Source organism: Hirundo rustica, chromosome 19 (assembly GCF_015227805.2).
Source record: "Hirundo rustica isolate bHirRus1 chromosome 19, bHirRus1.pri.v3, whole genome shotgun sequence".
Classification (NCBI taxonomy): Eukaryota; Metazoa; Chordata; class Aves; order Passeriformes; family Hirundinidae; genus Hirundo; species Hirundo rustica.
In genome coordinates, this window is record NC_053468.1 from 776,783 (window position 1) to 793,404 (window position 16,622).

General features: G+C 45.7%; 2 protein-coding genes across 4 annotated transcripts in view; one reads left to right on the top strand and one right to left on the bottom strand.

Annotated features, from left to right (window-relative positions):
- NF1 (neurofibromin 1) overlaps nucleotides 1-16,622 on the top strand; it is a 75,712-nt gene that overhangs the window by 47,483 nt on the left and 11,607 nt on the right. For all 3 annotated transcript variants that reach the window (XM_040082439.2, XM_040082442.2, XM_040082445.2), the window contains 14 exons: nucleotides 4,602-5,034; nucleotides 5,247-5,587; nucleotides 6,307-6,509; nucleotides 6,773-6,966; nucleotides 7,339-7,479; nucleotides 7,691-7,970; nucleotides 10,629-10,843; nucleotides 11,832-11,893; nucleotides 12,022-12,136; nucleotides 12,945-13,046; nucleotides 13,922-14,062; nucleotides 14,406-14,532; nucleotides 15,082-15,213; nucleotides 15,736-15,871. In XM_040082439.2, the coding sequence (XP_039938373.1) occupies nucleotides 4,602-5,034; nucleotides 5,247-5,587; nucleotides 6,307-6,509; nucleotides 6,773-6,966; nucleotides 7,339-7,479; nucleotides 7,691-7,970; nucleotides 10,629-10,843; nucleotides 11,832-11,893; nucleotides 12,022-12,136; nucleotides 12,945-13,046; nucleotides 13,922-14,062; nucleotides 14,406-14,532; nucleotides 15,082-15,213; nucleotides 15,736-15,871 (2,622 nt within the window). The remainder of the gene's footprint in view (nucleotides 1-4,601; nucleotides 5,035-5,246; nucleotides 5,588-6,306; nucleotides 6,510-6,772; nucleotides 6,967-7,338; nucleotides 7,480-7,690; nucleotides 7,971-10,628; nucleotides 10,844-11,831; nucleotides 11,894-12,021; nucleotides 12,137-12,944; nucleotides 13,047-13,921; nucleotides 14,063-14,405; nucleotides 14,533-15,081; nucleotides 15,214-15,735; nucleotides 15,872-16,622) is intronic.
- Nucleotides 761-3,616, bottom strand: EVI2A (ecotropic viral integration site 2A). The gene is made up of 2 exons (XM_040082449.1): nucleotides 3,533-3,616; nucleotides 761-1,589 (listed from the first exon to the last, which is right to left on the bottom strand). Exon 2 carries the CDS (start codon nucleotides 1,571-1,573, stop codon nucleotides 815-817), a length of 759 nt encoding a protein of 252 aa, XP_039938383.1. The 5' UTR covers nucleotides 1,574-1,589; nucleotides 3,533-3,616; the 3' UTR covers nucleotides 761-814.

Here is a 16,622-nt window from a genome sequence, read left to right on the forward strand (position 1 = left end):
GTGGTTTGAAGGAATTCCTGGCACGTTCTGTTTGGTGTCAGGAGAAAGTGGAGTGTGTTTCCATGATGCAGGAAATCACAGCGAGTCATCAGAGACCTTTCCTGAGCTCAGCCAGTGTTACAAGAATAACACATTCCAAAATGCCTGGTCATATTTTTTTTCTAAATTTTGACTTAGAGAAATAGTATCATGTCAGTCATTCAAAAACTGATTTTGCAAGTTTATTGAAGGTAACAAATTGAACAAATCTTCATATTCTAGCAAATACAACAAGCAATGTCGCAACACAATAAATATGGTTCAAATCAGTCTGTTTCAAAAGTAATTAAGCTGGTTTAAGATGTTCTTGATGGAAAATCCAAAAGGGCATTTTGAGAGGGACTAGGTCCTGGATTAGTGGTTGAATCAGGGTTGTGACTAATGTATGGTTTTCTTTAAAAAGCAACTTGGTTATGCCTATGCAGCATCTTCGTGTTCAGAGTGTTGATCAGACTGACGTCTGTTCCTTGTTGCTCTCTGTGGTTTTTTTGAGCATGGGCAGACTCTCTCCTTTTGGTTTATCCTGTTCAGCTCCTGTTGCCCTGATTCCTGGTCAAAGGAGTGAAACCAGTCTTGGCACTATTTACATACAGCTGTTTAACACAGTCTTGCTGCCTTTGGATCCACACAAGGCTGCAGCATTCCCATTGAAAAACTCTAAAATACGGATTTAACTTTCCTGGGAGGGAATTCTTGTTGTTACTTGAAATCCAAGTTTCTCCCTTACATTAATGGTGTAACAAAGGCAAAGGATGATTTTTTACATGAGTGTGAATTAAATCTCAACTACAAAATTGGTTAAAATGGGTTTGTGTGACTGGGATGGTTCTTTGCTTTCTTGTTCATTATCTGCTGCTTTGGTGAGTTTCTCAGTAGTTTCATCTTCGGATTTCCTTTGGTTCACAGCATCCCTCCCTGATACCAGCTCCTGCATGATCAGCTCGGTTCCACTTGTCTCCTTGGGCATCCTGTGCCACGTTCCTGCTGCCGTGGGCCATAAGCTGTTGGTGGCCAGGAGGTCACCATTGCTCCTGGGCCTGCGTTTGCCCTGCTGGGCTCTCTTGAGATAAGAGATTTTGTTGGCTACGACCACTGTGGACAGAAACAGGGAGGTGCAGATGAGCACAAGAACTGCAATGATAATGAAGCAAATCAGTATGAGAGACTTATTGTCCTCACAGGTTTCTTTGGTCGTTGGGCTCTTGGGTTTGCTGCTTTTCCCCAATGCTCCTGTGGTGGAAACTGCACTTGGGGTAGGGGAAGTTGAATTTTGGGCTGTTGTGGAGGAGAAGGATGGCAGAGAACTTTGCATTTCAAAAGTAGTCGTTTGGCTGCTGAAATTGAGGCTCAGAGGAGAATTTGTGCTTGCTTCTGCCCTGTTCTGGTTCCCACTGAGGTTCTGGCTGATGGGACTCCAGATTTCTTCTGTGTGGTGAGGGTGACCTGTGTGGTTTGCACCTGTTGGCAGCCACAGGGAGAAGATGATCATGACAGGGAAGGTCAGGTGTGGGTTACTGCATCTCTTTGTCTTCATCTTCCTGTTGAGTCCCCTGCAAAAATACAAATTATGATGCTAGTTTAGCAGATACTGGTTCTTAGAAGTTCAGATTGGACTTCCCAGGGAATAGCAGGCTTCATGATGAAAAATGCATGGGCTCATTTTGGGGGGATGTAGGAGGGATGAGTTCAAGTGGCCGATTGTGAAAGAATAGATTGGCTCAAACTTCTGACATTTTGAGCTTTACAGAAAACATACAAAGATCAAAAAAGAACATGGAGCAAAGAGAAAAAGAAAAGTGCTCCCTACTGAGGGATTCGTGATGTCAGGGCAGACTCTGGGAGTTCCCTCTCTCTGAAGCTGCCCACCCAGTCATCACTTCTGCTTTTACACTAAGACCCTGTGGAGGTTACAGATCACTGGCTGCTTCTCACCTCCCTGAATTCCCCTGGGGAGGGCAGGGGAACCCTGCAGGGAGCAGATGGGAAAGGGAAAAACTTGAACCCAAAGTGTTCCTGTAAGTGACAGCAATAACTTAATGTGAATTATGTGTAGTTCCTAGCACAGCTGTCTAGAGTAATTTAAAATGCCCTGGAACATCTTTGTTCTCTTATTTTCTGCTTTTTTGTGCAGAAGGCTCTTTATCACAAATGTACTTCTGGTATTTTTCTCATGAACATTCTACAGATTGTGACATTTTCTTTAAAACACCACCACTAATTATGCAAATGAGAGTAACCATTCATATGTTCTGTTTCACATTTGTGTGGCATTCGAATCTGTACCTGTTGAATTTTTCTGGAGGGTAGGAATGTGAGAATGGGGTTGGTCTGATACAGAGATAATAACCTCAGATTAACAGTGACAAACCAGCCAAGCAGTGACCCAGGCCATGCTGCTGCTTGGGCCAGGCTGCTTCTGACCTTCCCAGGGCAAGGCTGTGTCCCACCAGTGTCTTTCTTCTGTCTCTGGTAACCATCAAAGTGTTTCCTTTGGGTGTTACACACTCTGCTTGGTGCAAATTGAAACTACAGAGAGTGACCAAAAGCAACACTGTTCATTTTATGTTTGTTCTTGAACAGATGTGTTTGTTGCCTCTAAAGGTACCAAAGTGTGTTTGTAAATATGAAAAATGAGAGAAGTGATGTTCCTGATGCGTGACCAGGAGAAGGGAAGGCAGGGATATACCTGCCTGGTGTAAGAGGACCTCTCCTTACACAACAAGGAAGCAACAAAAGATCTGTGTCTTTAATTTTGCAGTTCACTCATAACATAAAATTATTCTGCATCCTGAGCTTAATCCTGTTTGTGCAGTTTGAACTAGAAACCATTTTAGTCATAAACTACAGCTCAGGTAGGATTCTTTTTGGATATGGTAGAAGTCACCTGGATGATTCCTTGTAGCATACTTTGAAAAGGAAAAGCAAAGCAAAGCTTGGGGTGTTTTTAACATTTCAGCTGTTCTGAGCAGAGCAGGCAGAGCCAGCACAGCTACACTGCAGCGTTCCTGTCCCTGCCCAGGGTGCAGCTCCCAGCTCTGCCACGGGCACACTGAGCCCAGTGTTCATTGTGCCCTTCCACACCAGACGTGCTTTCTTAAAATTCAGTGGGCTCATGGTGTGAAGGGCTGCCCTTGAAACCACGAGGGCAAAGGAACTGATCTTTAAAGAGATGATTTTCCTTTTAGTTCGACCCTTTGTGTCTGGGGATTGACCGGGTCTCAGTGCCCAGCAAGATCTGCAGTGCAGGGACAACAGAGCCAAGTAGTGGCTGTCACTGTTAATTCCTTGGAGTCTGACTGTGAATAACCTTTAACATGATGAAAAATACAGATTATCAGCTTCCCTGATTCAGTTGGAGATAGTATTTCTACAGTTTGTTGCTATTTTTTAATTACTCAAACTTCTGTAAAAATACTTTTGCGTATCATTTCCTACCAAATGTAAGAAATATTGAAGTACAACTTAAAAGAGGAGAAGGAAAATGTGTACTTACCTTGCCAAGACGTAGCCAGCAGAAACGTGGATGTTTCAGATATTTATTCCTTTGACAGTAAGATTTCTTTGTGGTATATTTGCTCCTAGGATGCAAACAAGCATCAGTGTAGAGCAGGGAGATTTGGCAGTGCTGGTGTGTTTCAGGCAAATCCGTAACTGCAATGACATGTGGCTCTAAGTGGGGAACTAAAACCACAATGACACACTTCCTTTGGGTAACAGCTGTACCATGACACCTTGGGGGAAAAACACCAACTTGCCCAACTTAGCTCTCAGAACCACAGGAGGCAGTGGGGAAAAAAAAAAAATCTCTTGTGAGATGAATGTTGTGTGTTCTGTCTCCTGGGCTGTCCTGCACTCAGGTGTGAAGTGGCCCAAACCCCTTAAAGCTACACCTGTGCTTAGAGCATTTATCAGCTCTTCTGTAGCCTGTTGTTTGCCTTGGAAGAGTTAATGACAGCTCAGAAGAGTGACAGGTATTTAAAAATACCTTAAATTTTCACAAGCTGCTGATGAATTTATTTTAAATGAATTCTTCCTACTAGAATTCAGTCTGCTGTGTGAACCCTGGAGATGTGGTTTAGACAAATGCGTTGCACAGTCTCAAAATTCAGAGAATCTTTAATTGAGAAAAAATATTCTCAATGATGTGAATGTTTTTGAAAAGAGCTATTTTTGTGGGCAGATCCTCGGTACTCCTCAGAGGACTGACCATTCTTGGAAACACCCCCAAGGACTGGAGTGCTGCAGGATGGAGTAGCTGGAGCAGCTCTGGACCCTGTGAAAAAGTTGGGGTGTGGATGTTTGATTATTCTTAAGAATCCCAAGATCAATGTATTTTTCCACATACAAATATAGATGTAATTTGAATCTCTAAGGCTGTTACAAAGTCAGAGGCACTCACTTCAGGATGAAGCTGAGTTCAGTCCAAGCTCCCTCACCCTGGGGGCTGCGCGTGAGGCAGTGCCTGGGGCAGGTGTGGCGTCCCTGCTCTTGCTGTGCCTGGGCACTCAGGGGTTTGTGCTGTGCCTCAAACGTGACCCAGCCACGTCTGTCCTGTCTTACAGGTTCAAGACTGGTCAGATCAACGGGGATTTGCTGATCTACCACGTGCTGCTGACCCTGAAGCCATACTATGCAAAGCCATATGAAATCGTGGTGGACCTCACACACGCTGGCCCCAGTAATCGCTTTAAAACAGACTTTCTTTCTAAATGGTTTGTAGTTTTTCCAGGCTTTGCTTATGAAAATGTCGCAGCAGTTTTTATTTATAACTGTAACTCTTGGGTCAGAGAATACACCAAATACCATGAAAGGCTCTTGACAGGTTTGAAAGGGAGCAAAAGGCTTGTTTTCATAGACTCTCCAGGGAAACTGGCAGAGCACATCGAACACGACCAGCAGAAACTCCCAGCAGCTACCTTGGCTTTGGAGGAGGACTTGAAAGTGTTTCACAATGCTCTCAAACTGGCTCATAAAGACACCAAAGTTTCTATTAAAGTAAGTGCTTTTGATGCTGTTCCTATTGATCCCTTATATTTGTACAAGGACTGGAATATGATTTTACTGCCTCTTAATTCTCCTCCCTTGTCTCAAGGAGAAATCACAGCTTTGTAGCATTTCATACATTTATCTTTCCTGGAGGTAGAAGCGTGAGGCTTTTCTCTCGGTGTGCTTGCCAGGAGGTGCTGAAGCAGTTTTCTGTCCCCCAGGTTGGCTCGACGGCGGTGCAGGTGACGTCGGCCGAGCGCACGCGCGTGCTGGGCCAGACCGTGTTCCTCAACGACATCTACTACGCCTCCGAGATCGAGGAGATCTGCCTGGTGGATGAGAACCAGTTCACCCTGACCATCGCCAACCAGGGCACCCCGCTCACCTTCATGCACCAGGAGTGTGAAGCCATCGTCAGGTCCATCATCCACATCCGCACGCGCTGGGAGCTGTCGCAGCCCGACTCCATCCCCCAGCACACCAAGATCCGGCCCAAGGACGTGCCCGGGACGCTGCTCAACATCGCCCTGCTCAACCTGGGCAGCTCCGACCCCAGCCTGCGGTACTGAGCTCTGCACCCTGCCCACTGACGGCAGCCTTCCCTGCCTGCTTCGCTCCTATCAGTCCTCTCTTGAGCAAAACGGTTCTCCTTTCACCACAGCTCCGTAACACGCGATTTTTAATAAATAAAGATTGAGTTTCTATGAGTGAAGAAGGGCACATGCTGTCAGAGGAAGTGAAGGCGTGAAGGAAGTTTAATTTCTCTTCACGAGGAGAAGCAGTTCTGCTTTGCACTCTGTGTTTATTGGGTACATATGATTTCCATGGTGCTGAGCTCCTTGTTTAAGAACGTGGGAGCTGTACCCCTTAGAGCAGCTTGTGATTTGTGTCAGAACAGGCTCCCCCAAGCTGGGTGCTGACCAGGGGCACCCCTGGGCTCTGGGCAGGCTCTCTCCCAGCAGCTCACATACACCTGGAGGGATTTAGAATTTCCCAGAACTACAACCACTTCTGATAAGTCCAAAGCCCTTCAAACATACTCTGTAACCTTATCAGAAATTGTTGAGAGCAAGTGGAGGAATAATTTCTTCTGTTTCTCCAAGGAAATTATTTTTTCTCCAAATTGTAACCAGTCCAGGGAAAAAGCTCAGGATTTGGATGTAATTTCTACTACAGCAGCATTGAATTGATTTTTGCAGTGTCCGTACTGTGATGTATAACACGTGTATGTTCAAAAGTACAAGAAAGCTCTTACAAATCACACCTTTTGCTTTGTTACAGGTCTGCTGCCTATAATCTTCTATGTGCCTTAACCTGTACCTTCAACTTAAAGATTGAGGGCCAGTTACTGGAAACTTCAGGTCTGTGTATTCCTGCCAACAACACACTATTTATTGTATCCATCAGTAAGACTCTTGCAGCAAACGAGCCACACCTCACTTTGGAGTTCTTGGAGGAGTGTATTTCAGGATTTAGCAAATCCAGTAAGTAACTTCAGTGCTTGTTAAAGCCAGCCATTAATTTGGAAATATTCTAATCTCTCAAAAGATTTTAGATCTAGCTTAGTCAACTGAGCTTCCTCACCGGCTCTGTTGCTCTCTCCTTTTGCCATGGCTTTTTGAAGCTTTGTTCGCCCAGTGTTTTTTGCTCCACAGTAATTATTTTGGGCACTAAAAGAAGGGCTGAGGAGGAGTTCTTTCTGCAGAGGCCAGTGCTGGCTGCATGTGACGAGGGGCTGTTGTTGCAGGCATTGAGCTGAAGCACCTGTGCCTGGAGTACATGACCCCCTGGCTGTCCAACCTGGTGCGCTTCTGCAAGCACAACGACGACGCCAAGCGCCAGCGCGTCACCGCCATCCTGGACAAGCTCATCACCATGACCATCAACGAGAAACAGATGTACCCTTCCATTCAGGCCAAGATCTGGGGCAGCCTGGGACAGGTACGAGTTGTGCATCGCTTGGAAACAAACACGCCTTTTCTTGCACTTCAAATCGGGTTTGTTCTTACTGGGGTCAGCATTTTATAAAGAGTTGTACTTTAAAATGGAAAATAAAATTAAAATAGTGCTAAATTATAGTTTCTAGTTCTGAGTCACTGATAGTAAAACCTAATGGAATTCAGCTTTTATGCTTCTAAACTTTACATGGGGCTTTTTGCCAAAAGGGTAACGAGTCACTAAAATGGATGTTTCAATTTGTGATAATTGTGTATCTTCAGCTAAAGACATGAATGATTGCTGTTTAAAGGGTGGTTCACTGTGGAAAAGCAAAGTTAATCTGACTGCTAAGAAAGGATTCTTTTTCTGTGTCAGATAACAGATCTCCTGGATGTAGTGCTGGACAGTTTCATCAAAACCAGTGCCACGGGGGGCTTGGGCTCCATCAAAGCCGAGGTGATGGCAGACACAGCTGTGGCACTGGCTTCTGGCAATGTCAAACTGGTGTCAAGCAAAGTGAGTTCCCTCTTTGCCTTCATTTCCTTTTATAGAATAATTTCAGCTTACTTACTAATGTGACGCTGAGATGCTTTCTGGTAACTCAGGACAGGCAACAGTGCAAAGCCCGTGATAAAATAGGTTCCAAGCACTAGAGTTAAGCATTGATGGTTTTTACTGAGATTCTCAGCTGTGTTTGAGTAGAACAAAATGGCTGCTCTCTTTTCAGGTGATTGGGAGGATGTGTAAAATCATTGACAAGACCTGTCTGTCCCCCACGCCCACGCTGGAGCAGCACCTGATGTGGGATGACATTGCCATTCTGGCTCGGTACATGCTCATGCTGTCCTTCAACAACTCCCTGGACGTGGCAGCACATCTCCCCTACCTCTTCCACGTGGTGACTCTGCTGGTGGCCACGGGGCCCCTTTCCCTCAGAGCTTCCACTCACGGGCTCGTCATCAACATCATTCACTCTCTTTGCACTTGTTCACAGCTTCACTTCAGTGGTGAGCTTTTTTGGATTTTCAATGAAGCTGATTGCTCCGTAATTTGTTTAACAAATATTTGGGTTATCTTTCTCTGCAAGCTATTCTGAGACTTTGAAAATAGTGGGTTGTAGTTGAGCATGAATACAAATCAGAATGAGGATATGATCAACAAGAAATGAGTATGGAATTAAAAAATATCTTACTTAGAGCAGGTGCATAATGTAAATTGTTTATGTAATGGGTTTTAGAAAAAGAGAAGAAAGTACCAGTGATTTTCTGGTAAGGCAGAGGAGAAAATACATCTGTGCTAAAACTGGCTCATGTGCATCTTGTGAAGGGTTGCATCACGTGGTAACCAAAATACCAATTACATAAGGGAATTGGGAAGTTACAGTGTTAAAACAGGTATTTTATCTACTGTTGTATTTTAGCAGTCCTAAAATAATTGGTGTTAGCAATATGGCACTTCTTAGCCCAGAAGCACAATCTAAAACCAGGCTGAATTTTGTGCAGAGGAAAAAAATCAAAATGTATGTGGTCTTGTCTTTTTTTAAGTGTCTGAAATCTCATCTTACGTCTGTACGTATCCGCAGGGAGAGTGGGTGCAGAGGTGTCAGTGTGTCTGTGCTCTGACGCACGGGGGTGCTGAGCCTCCCGCTCACACAGTGGGTTTGAAGTGCACTGAAATCAGCTGAAAGGTCAGAACTGTGAAGGTACTCAGTGCCAGAGCAGGGCCATCACCTTCTTGTGCTTTAAGTGTCTTTCTTCATGTGAGTGCCAGAGCCGAAAGCAGAGCGTGCTGCAGTTTGAACTTCCACTTTGTCATGGGTTAGTACAGTTTGGTTTTTTAGTTATAGAAAAATGTAAAATAATTCTCCAGGTCAGGACCTGGGAATTGCTTTAGAAGAGACAGGGACCTATTAGAGAGTTAGTTGGAATATTGACATCTTTTCCGACCACTGAAATTGTTGGCTGTGACTTTGGGAAGTACCATATAAAACCCCTTGATTTCCTGTAGGTGGGTCTTTTTCTTCTTTCCTTTGGCGAGAGAGAGACAGGTAACATCCAGCTGGGCCTGCTGCTCCCCTCTTTTGGGGAGAGCTGGCCTGAGGCCTGGCTGGATTCCATCAGCTCCCGGGTGAAGGGGGGGAAGGACAGGTTACTGTTTTGTAACAGCTGCTTTCTTCAGACTTCCCTGGAGCAGGGAGAGATCTCTGCTGGGCCCTGATAAGAGCTATGGGCATCATCTAGGCTGAGGCCACCCCAATTTACACTGAGGGGTGGGCTGAGAAGGCATTGATGATCCTGCTTGGTTTTTTAAGATTCCAGACTGCCTCAGTGCTTCAATCTCTGATGTTTCTGTAAGTTCTTCCTCCCTCATCAGCTCAGCCTTGAACATCTAACACCACGAGCTACAGAGAGAGAGACAAAGACTCTGAGCAGATTTAACTCTTTCTTAGCAACATGAAGCTTCCAGAGCTTAGCCCTTCTCTGAGAGAGTGAGAAAGGACAGAGTGAACATAAAGAACAACAGCATGAAGTCAGTAGAGCAAGAGTGAAAAGACTATTGGGACAGAGGGTTGAAGAGTTGGTTGTTCTATTCTTACTTGAGCTATAGAAATGAACTCTATATTTAGGTCATTCCTTTAAATCATGGGAAAGATATGCATTTGGGGAGATGATTGTTTTAATTTGTGTGTAGATTTAAGCAAAGGTGTTTGTGATGAACTAAGTAATATCCTATAAGATGCTTGAACAGAGATAAAGATGAGAAGCCCCTTGGGCCAGTGAAGAAGTGAGAAGATATCTCTGTACCTTGAGGTGAAGAATCCTTTGCTTTAGAGTTATTCATCTTTAAAAAGTGACACCCCAGTATGCAAAAGTCTAAGACCCATGACCCATAAGCAGCTTGGGAAACTGCTCCTGGGAGGGTCACAAAAGCAAGTTTTCTCCGGGCGGTTGTTTTTGTGACAGTTTAAAACCCACAAGAGAACTGTTCTAAGTTGTCAGTGGGATCCATTACTCTAGAAAATACTCTTCCCCTAATGAATTGACGAAAGACTGTTATCAGATAGTGCAACTGACTGAAAATTACAAGTTTTGTCTCTTTATGTTGTTTTGTAAGAAAGTGAACAGCTTGTAAGGGGAGGGAAAAGTGTTTTTTGAAGTTTCATTCCATTTTAGGGTTTTTTTCCAACTTTCTGTTTTTCCATTCTTTTAGTGTATGTAATAAACTATTTGTTAATTTTAAGGTTGAGCCTGCTTTGTTTTTCTCCTAGTCTCTCTCTCACAAAAAAAGTAAGTACCAAGACCAAAATTTAGTGAACGTGAAACCACTACATTAATTGGTGTTTCTGCCCGGTTTCGAATTAAAACTATGACACACTTCTGTCGGTATTTCAGAGCAGGAGCACTCTGGGTTTCCACTTTCTGAATCACTGTGAGGAGAACACGCAGAGCCACATCTTTAAACAAGTTCCTCTGTAGCAGTCTCTAGAGTCCATTCCTTGTGCCTGGATCCAGCAGTCAGGGCAGGAGAGCCGAGCTGCTGGGCAGTGGCAAAGGGGCAGCGCTGGAATGGGCACAGGCGCCGCTTGGCCGTCGGTGTCCCTGGGCGGGAAATGCGGATTTGAATTTCCCTGGCGTAAATCTAGTATCTGTGACTTTATTCAACAGAGGAGACCAAGCAAGTTTTAAGGCTGAGCTTGACTGAGTTCTCTCTGCCCAAGTTTTATCTGCTGTTTGGGATCAGCAAAGTGAAGTCGGCGGCGGTGATCGCGTTCCGCTCCAGCTACCGCGACAGGTCCTTCTCGCCCGGCTCCTACGAGCGCGAGACCTTCGCCCTGACCTCGCTGGAGACGGTCACCGAGGCCCTGCTGGAGATCATGGAGGTGTGTGGGGACAGGGCATGACCCCTGGGGACACAGAGCTGTGTGGGGTCAGGGCTGTGACCCCTGGGGGACACAGAGGTGTGTGGGGACAGGGCAGTGACCCCCGGGGGACACAGAGGTGTGTGGGGACAGAGCAGTGACCCCTGGGGACACAGAGCTGTGTGGGGTCAGGGCAGTGACCCCTGGGGACACAGAGCTGTGTGGGGTCAGGGCAGTGACCCCTGGGGACACAGAGCTGTGTGGGGTCAGGGCAGTGACCCCTGGGGACACAGAGCTGTGTGGGGTCAGGGCAGTGACCCCTGGGGGACACAGAGCTGTGTGGGGACAGGGCATGACCCCTGGGGGACACAGAGGTGTGTGGGGTCAGGGCTGTGACCCCTGGGGGACACAGAGCTGTGTGGGGACAGGGCAGTGACCCCTGGGGGACACAGAGGTGTGTGGGGTCAGGGCTGTGACCCCTGGGGACACAGAGGTGTGTGGGGACAGAGCAGTGACCTCTGGGGACACAGAGGTGTGTGGGGACAGGGCATGACCCCTGGGGGACACAGAGGTGTGTGGGGACAGGGCATGACCCCTGGGGGACACAGAGCTGTGTGGGGACAGGGCATGACCCCTGGGGGACACAGAGCTGTGTGGGGACAGGGCAGTGACCCCTGGGGGACACAGAGGTGTGTGGGGATAGGGCAGTGACCCCTGGGGGACACAGAGCTGTGTGGGGACAGGGCAGTGACCCCTGGGGGACACAGAGGTGTGTGGGGACAGGGCAGTGACCCCTGGGGGACACAGAGCTGTGTGGGGACAGGGCAGTGACCCCTGGGGGACACAGAGGTGTGTGGGGACAGGGCATGACCCCTAAGGGACAGGCAGCAATTGCAGGGGTTGTGCCTCCTCCCAGCTGATTTCTGAGAGCCAAACTTCTGTACATTCCCAATTGTACAAATACATTTTCTCCATATTACATCTGTTCAAACAATCTGATTCTCTTCAGGCTTGTATGAGGGATATTCCAACGTGCAAGTGGCTGGACCAGTGGACTGAACTAGCTCAGAAGTAAGTCACAGACTTCAAAGCCTGAGCCCTCCCTGCCTATGCAGTACCCCAGAGTTCTCATCTTTTTGTTGCTTATCCACTTTGTTGTATATATGTTGTTTAATGCAGGGTGCTCTGTCTCTTCACAGGTTTGCATTCCAGTACAACCCCTCCCTGCAGCCAAGAGCACTGGTTGTCTTTGGCTGCATAAGTAAACGAGTGTCTCATGGACAAATAAAACAAATAATCCGAATTCTCAGCAAGGTATTTGGGTCTGTCTCTTTCCCTTTGCGGCTCATAAAGTAGTTATTTTTAGCTTTATCTTCCCATCAAATATAGAACTTGGCATAATTTTAGGATAAATGTTTTTTCAAGCATATTCTTGTATAGAACTGATTGGAAATACACTTTCTATAGGCCAAGCTTCTGAATTTAAATTGAATGAGTTCCATCACTGCTGTGACTTCTAGAGTATCAGTAGGTCTCAGAATTGAGTTTAAAACTCCTGACACAGGTGGATCCAGCAGTCAGTATTTGAATAAATGAGTAGTTTTCTGTTGAGGTATTTACCAGCATGTACATGATTCATAGCTTCCTTTTTCTTTAAGGAAGTGAATCACCTCATGTGTTGTAAGTAAATATAGTGAAGAGCTGATTTGTATCAGAAAACTTTGAAGCAGGTGCCTGGCTTGACAGTGATGTTCCATCATTCTAAAGCAGGTTGTGTTCCACAGCAGGTGAACAATGTACTAAATATGTATCCTTTAAGTATTTCATTAGAATTTTATAGACACAAACTTTAATTGAATAGTGTCTAAATGATAAAAGAACTTTTCTCCAGCTCTCACAACCCCCTGCAGCCTGACTGTTAGGGTACACGTTGTGTAGCAATACATTTATTTCTACTGTCTGAATTTCGTTTTGGAAAAGTTATTGAGAGTTGGTTTAAAATGAGCTCAGGCTTTTTAAGTAATTGAGAAAAACAGTTATTGTGCAGAGCTTTGATCTTCTTTTTACAAAGCAAAATGTAATTATGGTTGTATTTTTAATTACTCTCTTCTTTTTCAAAAAGGGACTTGAGAGCTGTTTAAAAGGCCCTGATAATTATAATAGCCAAGTTCTAATAGAAGCCACAGTTATAGCCCTCACCAAGCTGCAGCCTCTCCTTAACAAGGTAAATCACTGGCTTTTTGAATAAACAGAGAATGTATTTTGTAAATTATGATTATGGCTATAATCTCAGAAATACAAGTTAAGTACTAAGGGGTTTCTGAAGTTCACACTTCACTGTGACTCACGCATGGAAGGAGCACATATGGGAAGTGTGGCAGATTGTGGGACCAGTGCAAAGGCTTGAGAAATGCTGGGGAGTGTTCTGTTCTGCTTCACGGAGCAGGGCCCTGGCAGAGGCTGTGCCCAGGCTGTGCCCGTTCCCTCCACAAGGTCAGCTGTGTGTGCTGTGTCCTGCACGCCAGGGCTGGGGCAATGGCCCTGTGTGGGCTGTGCTCCTTCAGCCCCTGGGTCACTGCCAGGCTCCTGTCTGAGAGCACAGGGGGGCACAGCAACAACAAAGAGCCTCCTGCAGCTCCTGGTGCTGAATAAAACTTCTTCTGGAAAAGCTCTGCCCGAGGGACCCAGGATGTGTTGAATGCCAGTTCCTCCTGTGTGCAGTTGCGATCTTGATGAAGAGGTGCACACAGTTCTGTGTGCAGAGCTGCAGTCCATGTTCACATGGAGAACACCAAATCATTTCTGGTCAGGCTGGCACGGGGCAGTGTGGGTCTGCGTCATGTCACTGTGTGAGCGAGGAAGGGATCTAGGTGAGGAGGAATGGCTTGGGAGGTGCAAACAAAGCTTGAAACGGATTTCCTTTCTACTGTTCACCTGTGAAGTGCGTGAACAGGTCCATGTGAGCATCTGTTCCCTTGGAGTGGATGTGGCTGAGGACAAAACCTGCTACAAGGGGGACAAACGCTCCCCTCCGTGCTGGTTGTCTCACCTGCAGGAGCTGACTCCGAAGGGCAATGGTGGCTCTTTCTCTCCCTGCAGGACTCCCCTATGCACAAGGCTCTGTTCTGGGTGGCCATGGCCGTGCTGCAGCTGGATGAGGTGAACCTGTACTCGGCAGGGACAGCCCTGCTGGAGCAGAACCTGCACACCCTGGACAGCCTGCGCGTGTTCAACGACAAGGTGAGCCACAGCCTTCGCTCGTGGCAGCAGTCAGAGCTGATAGAAAAGGGAAAAACCCCCACCTTTGTCCTTGTGAACGCTTGGTAAGCAACTAAACCTGAATTTGTATTAGAAATCGTTTCACTTGGGTGATACCCACTGACAAAGACGTGGAGAGAAGCTGTCATTACTCTGTTTGAAACTGAAACACAAATATCCAGATGTGATCTGTGAGAAAGTGTTTGATATTTTCCTGTAGCCTCTAAAAGAACTGTTCTGTCACTTAAACAAAAAACCCAACAAACTCAAGATGTCCTGAGTAACTTCCAGTGAGGTGCTCTTGTATTTTGTTTTTGTGGGTCAGAGCCCAGAAGAAGTGTTCATGGAGATCCGGAGACCACTTGAATGGCACTGCAAGCAGATGGATCATTTTGTTGGACTAAATTTCAACTCCAACTTTAACTTTGCACTCGTGGGACATCTCCTGAAAGGTAAGAGTACATACTGCTTTTTGTTTGAGATAAACACTCTTACATTGGGAATAAAAACAAGTCAAGGGATAAAGGGGCCACACTGGGTGGTGGATTTTGAGTAACTTGGATTACAGAGTAGATACAGAATTAAACACTCTTGGGTTAAAGGACTTCACCAGATTTCCTTCATACGTCTCCTGTGAAGGTCCTTAGTGCTGCTGCTGAAAGTTCTGAACTGTCACAGGGTGCAGAGTTTCATTTGCTGCAGTCTTTTACTTCTTCCTCCAAGAATGTCTCTCCCTGTTTGCCTGTGCTCAGGCTCACTGGGTTTTTAGAAGACTGATTTGTGAGATAACAGATATAATGCGTGCACAGACATTTGAAATTGCGCAGTTTTGAGGGGAGGGATAGAAAGAATTAAATGTACCATTTCTGGTAGCACTGTGGTCTCTTACCCTTGAGATGGAATGTCTGAGAACATGCTGGACAATATTTATAAATGCTTTCAAGATATCAGTGCTTCATAAATATGGATTCAAAAGTTAAATACAGTCTTTTGTTTCTTAGGGTACAGGCATCCTTCCCCTACCACTGTAGCAAGAACAGTGAGGATTTTGCACACACTCCTTGCTCTGGTTAACAAACACAGGAACTGTGACAAGTTCGAGGTGAACACCCAGAGCGTGGCTTACCTGGCAGGTAATGAACTAAACCTCCTTTCCAGGTGGGCTGACTGAAAAGGAGTGGATTGTTGTGGAATTCCTTCAGGTCCAGGTTGTTAAAATTGTACAGGCGCAGAGAACTTGTAACTGGTGGTCAGAAATGTGGGCAGGGTGGGCACATCAGGAAGGCTTTTTGGGGACTGAGGGTTTTGCCAGCACAGCACGTCCTCTGCAGCTTTGGGAGTTTTTCAAGAAGGCTGAAGGTTTCTTGGTGTAAATACTCTAGTGTATGCCTGACAGCATTCAAGTTTCCAGTGGTCTGCACATAGAATTTGTGACATGTGAGGGCAAATTTGTAAATCTTGTCATTGTAACTGGATGGGAAACAGAATTCTTTTTAAATGACCTGCTTTTAATCTGTACATTTCCTAATGTGTAACTGCAGCTCAGTGGCATTGAGGTACATGTACATTGATGTAAGAAATGCAGATGGATGGAATATTGTTTATATTGTTCACTGTGTTCCTGCGTGGAAAGCTTGCCTTTGTTTGCTCTGCAGCCCTGCTGACGGTGTCTGAGGAGGTGCGGAGCCGCTGCAGCCTCAAGCACAGGAAGTCTCTGCTGCTGACAGACGTTTCAATGGAAAATGTTCCCATGGATACATACCCCATCCATCACAGTGACACTAGCTATAGGTTGGTTGTCTCACTTTTAGATAAGTTTCCCACTCTGCAAAGCCTGTTTCCTTCGGTGAGGGAGCTGTGCTGTGCTGAGAACTGAGCCCCACTGACAGCACTGAGTCCCTGGGCTGTGGTGGCTCCTGAGCTGTTTGCTCCTTACACTGGGATCAGGAGTCACAGAGAAATTTGGATTTGCAATTTGTACTGATTTAATTTTCAGAGCTTAACTGCTCTGGAGGCTGTTACACCTTTTGCTAAAATCTTTCTACAAGACCTGATTTAATCTCATTTATATTTTAGAAGAACATTTTGTTTGTCCTTTTAAGAGCTCCAGGGCATGTACCTGTCTGTGCCACTGGGGAACCTTGACGCCTTGTTACAGCCTGTGTGCAGCCAGAGACCAGCCAGAAATCAACTGGAAGTGCCATGGAGAGCCTGTGTCCTCCACAGGGAGCACTTCACTCATGATCTCTCCTTTAGCACTGAGATTGGAGTAGCTGATTACTAAATATACTTCATCTTGTCCTGTAGGCTGATTTGCTTGTGTTCTTTTCATTGCCTTATTTTTTATGTCTTCAGCATCCCATTCACATCAGATTGTTTGTTTTCACTAGCTCAGACATCTTCGCAAGCAAACTAATTACTATTTGTTATGTGTTTTGGGGAAATTAACCAGGTAGGAAAGATGGGGTTAAGAAAGGATAGTTTGGCTGCTTGAAAGACCTCTGCCTAAACAGCGTAGTTTTAAGATTTTTTTAATTGAATT

What these genes read in the sequence shown, in the direction of transcription:
- EVI2A (XM_040082449.1), bottom strand. Translation starts at nt 1,573, where the DNA reads ATGAAGACAAAGAGATGCAGTAACCCACACCTGACCTTCCCTGTCATG.